Source organism: Etheostoma spectabile, chromosome 3 (assembly GCF_008692095.1).
Source record: "Etheostoma spectabile isolate EspeVRDwgs_2016 chromosome 3, UIUC_Espe_1.0, whole genome shotgun sequence".
NCBI classification, from domain to species: Eukaryota; Metazoa; Chordata; class Actinopteri; order Perciformes; family Percidae; genus Etheostoma; species Etheostoma spectabile.
In genome coordinates this window covers 15,251,933-15,264,673 of record NC_045735.1, presented here as the reverse complement: position 1 = coordinate 15,264,673, position 12,741 = coordinate 15,251,933, and the positions used below count along the sequence as shown (strand labels likewise).

The 12,741-nt window shown below is 40.6% G+C and overlaps 1 protein-coding gene across 3 annotated transcripts in view; it reads left to right on the top strand.

Moving 5' to 3' along the window:
• Nucleotides 1-12,741, top strand: part of LOC116672388 (cell adhesion molecule 2) — a 179,066-nt gene that overhangs the window by 115,209 nt on the left and 51,116 nt on the right. For 2 of the 3 annotated variants that reach the window (XM_032504210.1, XM_032504215.1), the window contains exon 2: nucleotides 6,566-6,592. The exons of the other annotated variant lie outside the window; for it this stretch is intronic. In XM_032504210.1, coding sequence (XP_032360101.1) covers nucleotides 6,566-6,592 — 27 coding nt within the window. The remainder of the gene's footprint in view (nucleotides 1-6,565; nucleotides 6,593-12,741) is intronic. 3 annotated transcript variants of the gene reach the window in all.

Here is a 12,741-nt window from a genome sequence, read left to right as displayed (position 1 = left end):
AAAGTCCCATCTTTCTGCCTCGTTGTGTTTCTCTTTGTCTTATTGCTTTCTTATCTCATTGTCATTGACATGCTTTTATCCATTTCATTGTTTCGTTCCGGCACATATTGCACTCATCCGTCTCGTGTGGGGTCCCTGTCCTGCACACGGTTTCTTCCATTTGTTTGTTAGGTAAAGCTTAGTCTCACATTGCCAGAGCTTTACCTCCCAGCGCTGTGTCAGCGATGGAGTATGGTCTGGTATCTATTCTGGGATGGAGGGGGAAAAACGCTCAGGTTTGTTTATATTTCTCTGAACCAATCCCATCCTGGACGTGGCTAAGCCCTGGATGCAGCAACGCCGCCTTTGCAAAACAGATAGCAGAAGGGACCTGTAAGCTAATTGTTCCCTGTGTTGTATTGGCTTGTGTTGTGTTTTGCATCCATATCAATATAAAATGTGTCTATTTGTTAGTCATTGAGTAAAATTTGGGCACATCTTTAAACTGTTCTTGACTTGTGTATGTTTGCTGGGACTGGTTAGTTCTTTTTGTAATTATTTTAGAAAAAGTTTATCTTTTAAGGTCTCATGTTATTTCAAGAATTATTTTGAAACTATTTTCAGTATTCATACCTTGGTCATAACGGCAAATGCATTTTTGAAACCTAATGATGAGGCAGAGAAGCAGCGTTGTTAATAAACCTAGTTTATTGGAGTAAATTATTCATGCCAACATAACTAATCAGTAATGATGCACTGCTTTCCAGTAAGAGAATTAACAGAATGTTATTAAAGTACGGCAAAATGACAATCCTGTACATGTAATGCTGTACACTTAGTGTTCATGGACATAACAGCAAAAAAAAAACGTTAATTTGATTTTGGATTCCAATTTGAACTCTCTAGGCAAGGAAAAGCAAGGCAGCTTTATTTGTACAGCACATTTCAGCATCAGGGCAAATTCAAAGTGCTTTACGTAAAAAGATTAAAATAATAAAAGTTACAGTGCAGTACAAGAAATGAAACATTAAAGGGGAGTTAGAAACAGTTATACATATAAAACCAGATAAGATAGCAGATTTTAGGCTGCTAGTATGGAACAGTGTATAACACACACGTTATCGGAGCGCAGGAACCATTTAGTGGAAACCCAAACTTTGTTGACCAATCAGGTCACTCTATACAGGCTGAACCACATGTCTTTACCATTTCATCCATCACGGGCCCCGCAGGATCATGGGACTTTGTACTCTGTTACCCATAACCAAGAGTGGAAGTACTTCTCTTTACACTACAATATATTCATCACTATAAGTCGTCTAACAAGACAAAGAAGCATCCACAACATTCTTGCATGCTATGATTTTTTTTCAAGGCCAGAAAGACTGGCTACTGAAACTAAATGAGATTCTTTTTTAAACACGCCTTTAAAGTTTTTCCATCATTATATACAGTACATCACCATTATTATAACATATTGTCCGAATACAACCTCTTAAGTTTAGAAAATGTCATGCTGTTTTCAGAAGTTTAAGGTAATTTCCAATGCTCCTTCTCCACCATTGAAGAAGTTTTTACTGGCTCCTTTCTGAGCAAACGAGCAGAACGTGTTGACCTGCTCCTAACTGTGGGTCGCCCCTGAACCACAAGAATGGCCTTCAGACAGTGGAACATGCTTCCATGCAGCTGCGCCTAAAACTTGCACGGACTTTGTCACATGGTGCAAAGAATGTGTATTGAGCAACCAGTCATGTCGACATTTATTTTGACTCTGATTCAGATTTCTAATTTCTAGAGCTGTAATTTTATAGTTGTACTAGATTAATGTGCTGGTATTTATAGGCTGATGTGTGCTTGTAGATTAGTCTGTATAATTGGTAGTGTGATAGAGACTATGTAATGGTGTTGCATGTAAATGAATGTTTTTAGTGTCCGGAGATTGTTCTATGTGTAGCTGCTGCCCCAGGATTGCAGATAGAAATTCGCTAATAGCTTAATCTGACATTGATCATTCCTTTTCATTTTTAAATCATTTTCTGTGCATAACTCTTGTTTAGTCATGACCGAAAGAACGAGATCCAGGGTACAAGCGGCCGAAATGGGTTTCCTCAGGAGGGTGGCTGGCGTCTCCCTTAGAGATAGGGTGAGAAGCTCAGTCATCCGAGAGGAGCTCGGAGTAGAGCCGCTGCTCCTTCGCGTCGAAAGGAGCCAGTTGAGGTGGTTCGGGCATCTGGTAAGGATGCCTCCTGGGCGCCTCCCTAGGGAGGTGTTCCAGGCACGTCCAGCTGGGAGGAGGCCTCGGAGAAGACCCAGGACTAGGTGGAGAGATTATATCTCCAACCTGGCCTGGGAACGCCTCGGGATCCCCCAGTCGGAGCTGGTTGATGTGGCTCGGGAAAGGGAAGTTTGGGGTCCCCTACTGGAGCTGCTGCCCCCGCGACCCGATACCGGATAAGCGGATGAAGATGGATGGATGGATGGATGGATAACTCTTGTTTAATAAAGATTTTACTGTTATCATTTTTAGAGGTGGACATGAAAAAAAAAAACACGGTAGGGACATTGTTGCTACGAAAACAAAGGAAATCCATAAGATTGCATGTCATTTAGCTGACGCTTTAATCCAAAGCCATCTACAATTTTGAAATATATCAGAGGTCGCACATCTCTGGAGCAACTAGGGGTTAGGTGTCACATTGGTTGATGTATCTCAGTGGGAATCGAACCCAGATCTCCAACACCAAAGGCATATATCCACTCCGACATCACCACCCGACCATCCACCATCACATTACCAACGAGACATTTTCAGTCATAACCTACAGTGAAACACTGTTAAATCCTTCTTTGTATTTTGTTATGAGTCATCTAATGATAATTTATTATTTAGCACTAATTGTTCACTAAGAAACAAATCTGTAGGAGGTTTTAAGTGATGACCAATGTTCACAAGCGTTAATTAGCGACTGCACTCCACATGTTTCCTGTCCAAGCTAATATAACTGACTCACTAAGAGTCAATAATGTAGTATGTTGATAGGTTGTTGATAAGGATACAAAATACTTCAGAAATGCTTTGTTTTAAAACAACTGTGTATCAAAAAGATGATTCTGCTGTGATGCCAAGTCTTTTGGGTTAATGATATCTTTTTATGAGATTCAGTCATAACAATTAAGAAGATATCTGAGACCTTTTTTTTGTTAAAGTAAAGCATAGTTTATTTTATAAAGGCTGTAACTGACTATTTTCAGGTCAGGTAATCACAGGTAGTTGTTTGCAGTTTTTCTACGTAGTGTTGATTTATTAAACGCTCTCATGCATTCAACCATGCGATAAATGTGTTAAACACATTGGAGTGTGTTGTTATGTGCCCTGCTATTGATTTTCGCTGAATGTCCTCTTCAGAATGTTAAAGCTTTATATATTGATATGCTTGCCATGTGCTGGCAAACATTTCCAGTTCCCAGCAAGGAGAATCTTATCACGGTGTCTGACTTTGTCAACACTATTAAATTTAGACGGAGTCGGAGATTAATAACTTCCACGTAAGGACAAAATAGGAAGAGGCGCAGGCTTGGGACCACACAGAAAGATTAATGAGTGCCAGAAACAATGAATTTTTCATTCAATAATAGAATGGCATATGTTACATTTTACAACTGTTCCCAGTTTCTTTATCAGATAAAAGCTTGTTCAAGGATCACCAAGACATGACCTATTTTTTTTAGATAATCATTTTGTCCTTTCTGCAGACTTCAGATTAACACCGACCCAAGTCAGAAATAGTACTTTTTTTCCACAAGGCTTCATTCCTCCCCAGATATGGGCATTGTAATGAGCAATGTGGTTGCTACTTTTATTGAACATTTGTCCTGGCAGTAAGAGAAAAGCAAAGATGTGTAATGTGTAAAAGTGGCCTTGTGGAGGCTGGTAACGGAGGAAAAAAGGCAGATTGCTGGACAATCTTTGAGCCGAGGCTTATGTAATACTGAAGGTACCCACATGTAAACACACACACACACACACACACACACACACACACAAACAGCCTTTCCTCTCAAATAGCCTTCTCTACAAACATGTCATTATGTTATGATAGATGCCTAGCAGTTCTCAAATATCAGCAGTGGGAAAAACACATCAATGCAGCATTGATGAGAGTTTTGAATACAGATGCAACTTTGAGCAGCAGAAAGATGGTAAGAAGCCAAAAAATCATCCTTTGCTACAACAAAAACAAATGAGGTGTGTATAGTGTGAACAATGTCACCGGCAGCACCAGCAGGAAGGGAACGACGGCCTGTTAGCTGTCCGACATTTCCCATAATAGACAGGATGTGTCAGCACACAATGCATTGTAGACCAGAGGTGGAAGACAGGTACATACCACAAGGGCAGTGTATTTCTCGAGGAGCCGAGAAGTTCTCTTGTCAGTCAACCTCTGCGTCCCCCCCCCCCCCCAGACAGTACAGATTTGGTCAAGGCTTTGCAAAGAAAACCTCCAGCCATGCTTTACCCACAGCTCTGTCAATCAATCAATCAATCAATTAAACAGACTATTTCTCACAAAAATACAATTCCAGTAAAATGTGATCAACATTTCAGAAGCTTCATGCAGGGTGAAGAAAAGAAGTGCAAAAATTAGAAATAAATGTCAGAATGAAGAAAATGTCAGGCCACTTATTTTATAGTCTACATCGACAACGTTTCGTTTCTGGGATTTTTCAGGTGCTGCCGAAAATTGTACCGGATGTCCCTCATTTCAGCTGGATGTCCATCCCCGTCCTCTGTCTCTGTGTTGGTGTTCTAGTCTCTGGTGGATTTCTGAGGACTATGGCTATCTGGTCCTTAGATCTCTGCAGAGTAAATCCAGACAGCTAGCTAGACTATCTGTCCAATCTGAGGACTATGGTTACCTGGTCCTCAGATCTCTGCAGGGTAAATCCTGACAGCTAGCTAGACTGTCCAATTTGAGGACTATGGTTACCTGGTCCTCAGATCTCTGCAGGGTAAATCCAGACAGCTAGCTAGACTATCTGTCCAATCTGAGGACTATGGTTACCTGGTCCTCAGATCTCTGCAGGGTAAATCCAGACAGCTAGCTAGACTATCTGTCCAATCTGAGGACTATGGTTACCTGGTCCTCAGATCTCTGCAGGGTAAATCCAGACAGCTAGCTAGACTATCTGTCCAATCTGAGGACTATGGTTACCTGGTCCTCAGATCTCTGCAGACCTTCCTTTGCAGCGCTGTGGAGGAAGGTCTGGCAATGTGAGACTACTTATTCTATGAATGTGCATCGTGGTAATTTGGATGAAATTTGCCAAATTGTTCAACACAAAAATGCATGAAAATCTGAACCTTTTTAAAAACAAACTATTAACAACTACAGATCCCACAAGCAACATTTCATTGGATGTGAGCTGTAAATTAATATAACATCCAACTTCACATAGATAGACTTTAACATGCACAATCGTGCAGGAAGACCTGCAGTGAGTTCTTTATAAAGTTTTCTGTTTTCCTGATGTGTGCTGTGTAACATCTGGGGCAAACATCCGCTATAAATCACTTACATTCCTCAAGAGGCTTCTCATGAAGTCTATAGTGTTTCCTTGATTTATTTTTTAGTGTTTACAAAGACACAAACATCACCTTTAAGGCGGGTGGTTGCCTGTTTGATCCTCCTCCTCCCTTCTTGTGACCTGGGGAAATCCAAATGCATTTTGAATTTCATCCTTGGGTTTTGGGGTATTTATTTTATTTTTTGGCTAGAAGTAGGCAATGCTATAATCTTTGCTCCAGGTAAGCAAGTTACTCTAGCTGCCTCTTGTGAACAGAAGCCAAAAAAAGCCATTGCTTAAACTCCTCTATCGCAACCGCGTTTTTACCACCACAGACGTGGAGTAGGATCTAAGGTTAGAGGGTGGTAGCGTGTCTGGACTGGGCCTTTTGTGTGGTGTGTGTGGTGCTTTGTTTATGTTGGGAACACAGTTCTACTTCTAATTAGCATTCAGTGTGGATGTTCCAGTTTATGTAATGAGTCCTATTCAAAATACTACCGGCAAATCTACTGTTAGTCTCTTCTAATCTGAAGCCTTTGGTAACAATGTTCTGTTCTCATTACACCTAACTCAGTGTCTCTACCTGAAAGACAGCGAAGCACCTTACTTTATGTAACCACTGGAGAAAACCAAAGTGCCTGTCTCTCGAGTGATGATGAACAGGAATACTTTACCAATCTGCTATGTTACCTAATTTGCATGGAAGAAGAAAGTTGAAAGTAATTGTGTAGAATTCTTCCCAGGCACTGTCAGACAGATTAGTAAGGGGAAAGATTTACAATTTTTACAACATTTTGGTGCAATTAACAATTTTTACAGTTTTTGGTTGTTTGGATTATTTGCAGTACATAACATGGTAGTGTATCAAGTATTTTTCATCCAAACACTAAGCAGATTTAACATAATTACCCACAACTACCATGGGTAGGGCAAATAATCATGACGCCATCAATGTTACCCCTTCATAATGTACTACCTATCTAACCTGCTGTTTCCTTGCTTTACCCCATCATGCTATCAGTGGCTGGGACAAAAAGCAAAGCGAAAGGTGAGTTATTGCCTCCATTTTCTTGCTACATGATTTATGTCGCGCACACTTCCCAATAAACAATGTTTGGAGCTCCCTTCTATCTCCCCCAAGAGGCTGGGAAGCATCAACATACGCTGGGCATTTTTGAAAGCTTTATTTCTCCAGGAGTGGTTTGCTGAACATGCTTGCTGTTTCTCAGATACAACCTGCTTCACATATGTATAGATTCACATGTTCACACCGGGGAGCTGCCCGCCTCACCCAGGCATGCTTTCCCTCTATTTGGCCACTGTGCTGCTCCACTGGAGCAGCTGGGGGTTGTTGGTTCAAGGACACCTCAGCGGTAGACGAGGGAGGAGAATGTTTCTCATTTGCTTTCCCAAGCCACATTTTCCCCGACATACTGTGCACTCAAACTGTAGACCTTCTGGTCACAAGCCTGCTTCTCATACTTTTCATTTACCGCTGCCCTTCAGTATTGAATGCTTTGTCCTGATATCTGGCGGTGTATTTCACTTCATTGCCATTTAATCTGATCTATTGCCTGATAAATTGTCACTTTCAAATTCATTACGCACTGAGTGGAGAAACCAGGAAAAAAACTTTCTTGCTGCCCAACCAATAATTACTTTTACCTTTTGAAAAACAATAATCTTGCTGCAAAATATTTGATGATTCACAGACCCTTTTTCTTCCTTTTATATTGGATATTAATGTCTGCTAATCCTTGCTGGACGATACTATTGTAGCATCCTAACACAAATACCCCCCAGTGTGTCTCAGCTTCTGCCTGTATGGTTATCGACACCGGTTTTAGTATTGTATTGTATTGTAGTATTGTATTGTATATATGTATTTGCTTGTTATTCTGGCAGTTGATGAGCATATTGTTGTCTTTCCTGTCTTATACTGTACAGTGAAATGAAATCTAGCTTCCTAACATGTCTTCCTAACATCATATGCTCAGGCTTTCTTCAGGCCTGGGTTTTGGTTTGTTTGGGATTTTTGTTTCTTTTGTTCTTCTTTTTTCAGACATGACTTGAACCAAACTCAGTGATTAATGTTGTTAATGTTCATGAATGAACACCGAGGTTTTTCTTTTTTTCTCACACTTTTTGAAAATGCTTTCTAATTACGGACGTAATTAGGAGGCTAGTTTTTAATTAACAAAAGATACACATTCAGCATCCGCACCTTTGGAATCTCGTTCAACGTCGAGAAGCACTTTCAGCACTCTAATTACAGTTAATAACTTCTTATTAATACCGAAGAAGATAATGAATATAACCACATGTATCAGTTTTGAATATTGATTAATAGATATTGCTTTCCTATTGCATGCTTATACTTGCTATGTAATACTGTTAAAATGTAATGCCAAAAAGCCAGGAAGAAAGAACATTCTGGCACATTTCCTTATAATGAAAACATGCCTCTGGATTTATTTAGCAACATCATACAAATTCGTTTATTGTCCCTCTGAGGACTCACGTGAGTGCATAAAGCAATGCTTTGACCAGTGCCAGTAAAGAGAAAAGAAGAAATTATTTATTTAAGTGTAGACAGGCCCTGTTTAAAGAGAGTAAATTGAAGGTAAATTGCCTCATGAGTGACTATTTCATGGCCATCCCAGGCTCAGGTTTTTCAGCCAGAAGTAACAAGGTAGTAGTGATTTCTTTGCAAATGGGAAACAAATGCAGCAACTCTATCAGTAGAAAACCATATGGCAGAGGTCAGACATGAAGAAATTGTAGAGGTTGTTTTTACAATTGTGTTATGTAAACATTATGAAGAGCATATTCAGGCTGGTTGAATTTAATTGCATTTTTGATAGATTTTATCAGAATCAGAATCAGCTTTATTTGCCAGGTATGAGGACACATACAAGAAATTTTGCTTTGGATTGTATTGCTCACAATGTGCTTACTCATACAAAACAACCAATATATACACACTAATACATACACACTATAAACAGAAACAATACAAACCGGTTGAGAAAATAGTGCAATGAAGAGTTCAAAGTATGCAGGAGTAAATTATAATTATGATAGTTATCATTATGGAGCATAATGCAAAGGGTGCTGGAATGAAAAATATTATGTTATTACATATGTATTAAATTACAATATGAACAGTATGAACAGCTCTGAAATAGAGGATGAGAATGATGAATAAATAATAAGTGGAACCAATAAACAGGTGCTGGTTTGAGACAGTGTTGCTGGGTTATTGACCAGGAATAGAACCTGACACTGTGTCAGAAGTCAGCTGTTCATCAGAGTGATGTAACCTGACACTGTGTCAGAAGTCAGCTGTTCATCAGAGTGATGTAACCTGACACTGTGTCAGAAGTCAGCTGTTCATCAGAGTGATGTAACCTGACACTGTGTCAGAAGTCAGCTGTTCATCAGAGTGATGTAACTTGACACTGTAAGTCAGTAGTCAGCTGTTCCTCAGAGTGATGTAACCTGAAACTGTGACTCAGAAGTCAGCTGTTCATCAGAGTGATGTAACCTGGCACTGATTCAGACGTCAGCTGTTCATCAGAGTGATGTAACCTGACACTGTGACTCAGAAGTCAGCTGTTCATCAGAGTGATGTAACCTGACACTGTGACTCAGAAGTCAGCTGTTCATCAGAGTGATGTAACCTGACACTGTGAGTCATAAGTCAGCTGTTCCTCAGAGTGATGTAACCTGGTACTGTGGGTCAGAAGTCAGCTGTTCATCAGAGTGATGTAACCTGAAACTGTGACTCAGAAGTCAGCTGTTCATCAGAGTGATGTAACCTGGCACTGATTCAGACGTCAGCTGTTCATCAGAGTGATGTAACCTGACACTGTGACTCAGAAGTCAGCTGTTCATCAGAGTGATGTAACCTGGTACTGTGGGTAAGAAGTCAGCTGTTCATCAGAGTGATGTAACCTGACACTGTGACTCAGAAGTCAGCTGTTCATCAGAGTGATGTAACCTGACACTGTGAGTCATAAGTCAGCTGTTCCTCAGAGTGATGTAACCTGGCACTGTGGGTCAGAAGTCAGCTGTTCATCAGAGTGATGTAACCTGACATTGTGGGTCAGAAGTCAGCTGTTCATCAGAGCGATGTAACCTGGTACTGTGACTCAGAAGTCAGCTGTTCATCAGAGTGATGTAACCTGGTACTGTGACTCAGAAGTCAGCTGTTCCTCAGAGTGATGTAACCTGGTACTGTGACTCAGAAGTCAGCTGTTCCTCAGAGTGATGTAACCTGGTACTGTGACTCAGAAGTCAGCTGTTCATCAGAGTGATGTAACCTGACACTGTGAGTCAGAAGTCAGCTGTTCATCAGAGTGATGTAACCTGGCAATCTGAGTCAGCTGGAAGACTAGAAGTCATGAACCCAGGGGAGGTTGTCACCGGTTGAGCTTTTCTGCTGTCCTAACTGTCTGTGGTAGTCTGCTCCTGTCCTTTTTAGTGACAGATCCAAACCAGACAGTGATGGACGTGCAGAGGACAGACTGGAGAAGTGGACCAGCAGCTCCTTAGGCAGGTTGAGCTTCCTGAGCTGGCCCAGGAAGTACAGCCTCTGCTGGGCCTTCTTGATGATGGTGTCAGTGTTGGAATCCCACTTTAGGTCCTGGGATGTAGTGGATCCCAGAAACCTGAAGGATTCCACAGCAGACATAGGGGGGAAGAGTGGGGGGGCTACTTCTGAAGTCCACAATCATCTCCACAGTTTTGAGAGTGTTAACCTCAAGGTTGTTCTGACATCAGTAGAGAGCCATCTCATCAACCTCGTGTCTGTAGGCCGACTCATCACCGTCCGATGAGCGTGAGGCCGATGACCGGTACATGTAAAGAGGATAGCGCAAGGATTCTTAGTGTGATAAGGTTTTACTGAACATGTAAAACATATGTTTGAACACATAACGCAGCAGGCTTTGTGGCGATCAAACATGATTGCGTATTGTATCTCTCACGGAACAGTGTTTGTAAGTAATATTTGAAGAGCATGTGGTAATTACTCTTATTCACTTCCTTCTTATTCATTGGCTCCTCAACATTTTAAATAAAATTCATACATATGGTTAATACAAGTTTGACAAATAAATCTCAATCCATCTCAATTAAATCTTATGTTCCACAGGATTCTCATCAATTAAAGCATTTGGTACCACTTCATTTGAAAGGATGTGCGTAAGACTTACATGACACCATCATAACCATGATATGACACCGGTCATGAACATGAAGGAGTCTTTATGACTGTTTGACTTTTGTACTTTAGCATCATTTAGTAAACTATGACACTTTTGATGCAAAGTTAACATTTTTGAGATGTTTTGATTATGACCACTTAACATTGACCAAGACAATATAACCTGTCAATGTCTTTGTTATGAACCTAGACAGTTTTCAGTGTGTTAGCAGTCCTCTAGAGTTGAGTTGATCACGATTAGAAGCCTTTCTTGTTGTCTCTGTGTTGCCATTTTTTTGTCACTATGTAGACGTTGTACTTAGCAGATTTCTTACAAGCACCAGGATTTGACAAAAAACATAATCCCAACGTTCATTTGAGGCACATCAGTCGTGTAAGTAAAACCAGTTGAACCTGTAATTTCCTGTTCACCTGGAGACAGAACTGCATTTGTGGCCCACTTTCTGAAGCTGATGTATTGCCACTTTCCTGTTCCTGCACAGCAGGAAAAAAAAACAGTGCTAAGAGTTTCCCCCAGCAGGGATATTTATTGCCAGTTCTGTGATTGTCCACCCCCTCTCTCCCCTCTACCTCCCCCTACTGTGGCAAATCACAGGGGAGGACGGCACTCAGTACCACCTCTGAGTCGAGGGAGGTTCACTTTTGCTCAGGTGCTACTCAGTAACAGGCACCAAATGTCCTTTTTGATGGAGGGTAAAGCTGACAGACAGCTCACTCCATCCTGGTTATTTCCTTTCTAACAGGCTTCATCGGCCTCTGTAACAGCTCAATCAACTGACGGCATCATTTAAGATCACACTAACGGTGCCGACTATAAATGCAATGCAGAGCTGGTACACAGTTGTTGTGCGGATGGTCATCGCAATATGTGTATTGTGTCTGTCTGACCCGCTGTGATCTATCTGCTGTGAAGTGTTGATGGAAGCATTGCAGAAAACCACTATAGTCTCTGTGCAAATAAAGGATGCATACTTTGAATTTTGTCTTGATAAGATTCCACACAAATACATTTCAATGCCAGAAAGATTCCTTTAAGATTTTGCAAAAAACCACCAGGAGCCATTTGCACCTGGAATGAAAACCGCAGTTCAGATGGAAACAACAGCTTGATTTGCTCTGAATAAAAAACTAAAAAAATCCTCAAGTGACCTGTACATACATTGTCTCCTCCAGCATCTTTCCTTTTTTACTTTATTGTCTGATGCAAATGGGGTGTGAAAGAGAGTGACAGGGAGGGAGTGCATTACTAATCTGGACAAAAGTAATCACAGCCTTTGCTTTTACCATAATTACATATGGATTTTCTATGACTGAAGGAATTGCGTATTGGACGGCCTGTATAGTAAGATTTCAAATGTTCCCTGTTGATTTTAAATGGTGATATTATCTAATGCTGACCAAGTTCGAACCAGTAGTTGCAGTTTTCAACCATGGATCACTTTGGACAGGTAATTTAAAGATTAGCTGCAGTTAATGGATCTGATCTAGATTTAGTGCTAATTAGTTGCTGCCCTTAAATAGTTACTTAAATCTCTCCATTCAACGAGGCTGATAGCTTTCAAAATGGCACGGCTAATTGAGTGCCACAGATCAGCAGGTTTCCATAACCATATGAAGCATGTTGGTTGATGTTGAACCAATAGGGCTTAAATTACACTGTCAGCGTAACTGATTGTTTTTGGTGACAGATATGACCTTTCTATAAGATGGAAATAAATCACTTTAAATGTGTTTGTTCCCATGTTTCTCCTCTTAAGACTGTTCAGAAAAGGTCACTCAAGGTGAAAATAATCCGATATGATTGGGTTGCTTTAGGCCCAAGTTGATGAAGAAAGAAAGCAGACAGTCTTATGTACTCTCGTATACATGTGCCTTTCAAAGCATTTCCTTTATCAACATTGACAGTTGAAGGTAGTTAAAGGTTCCATGGCATGAACATTTCACTTTATGAGGTTTTTTAATATTAA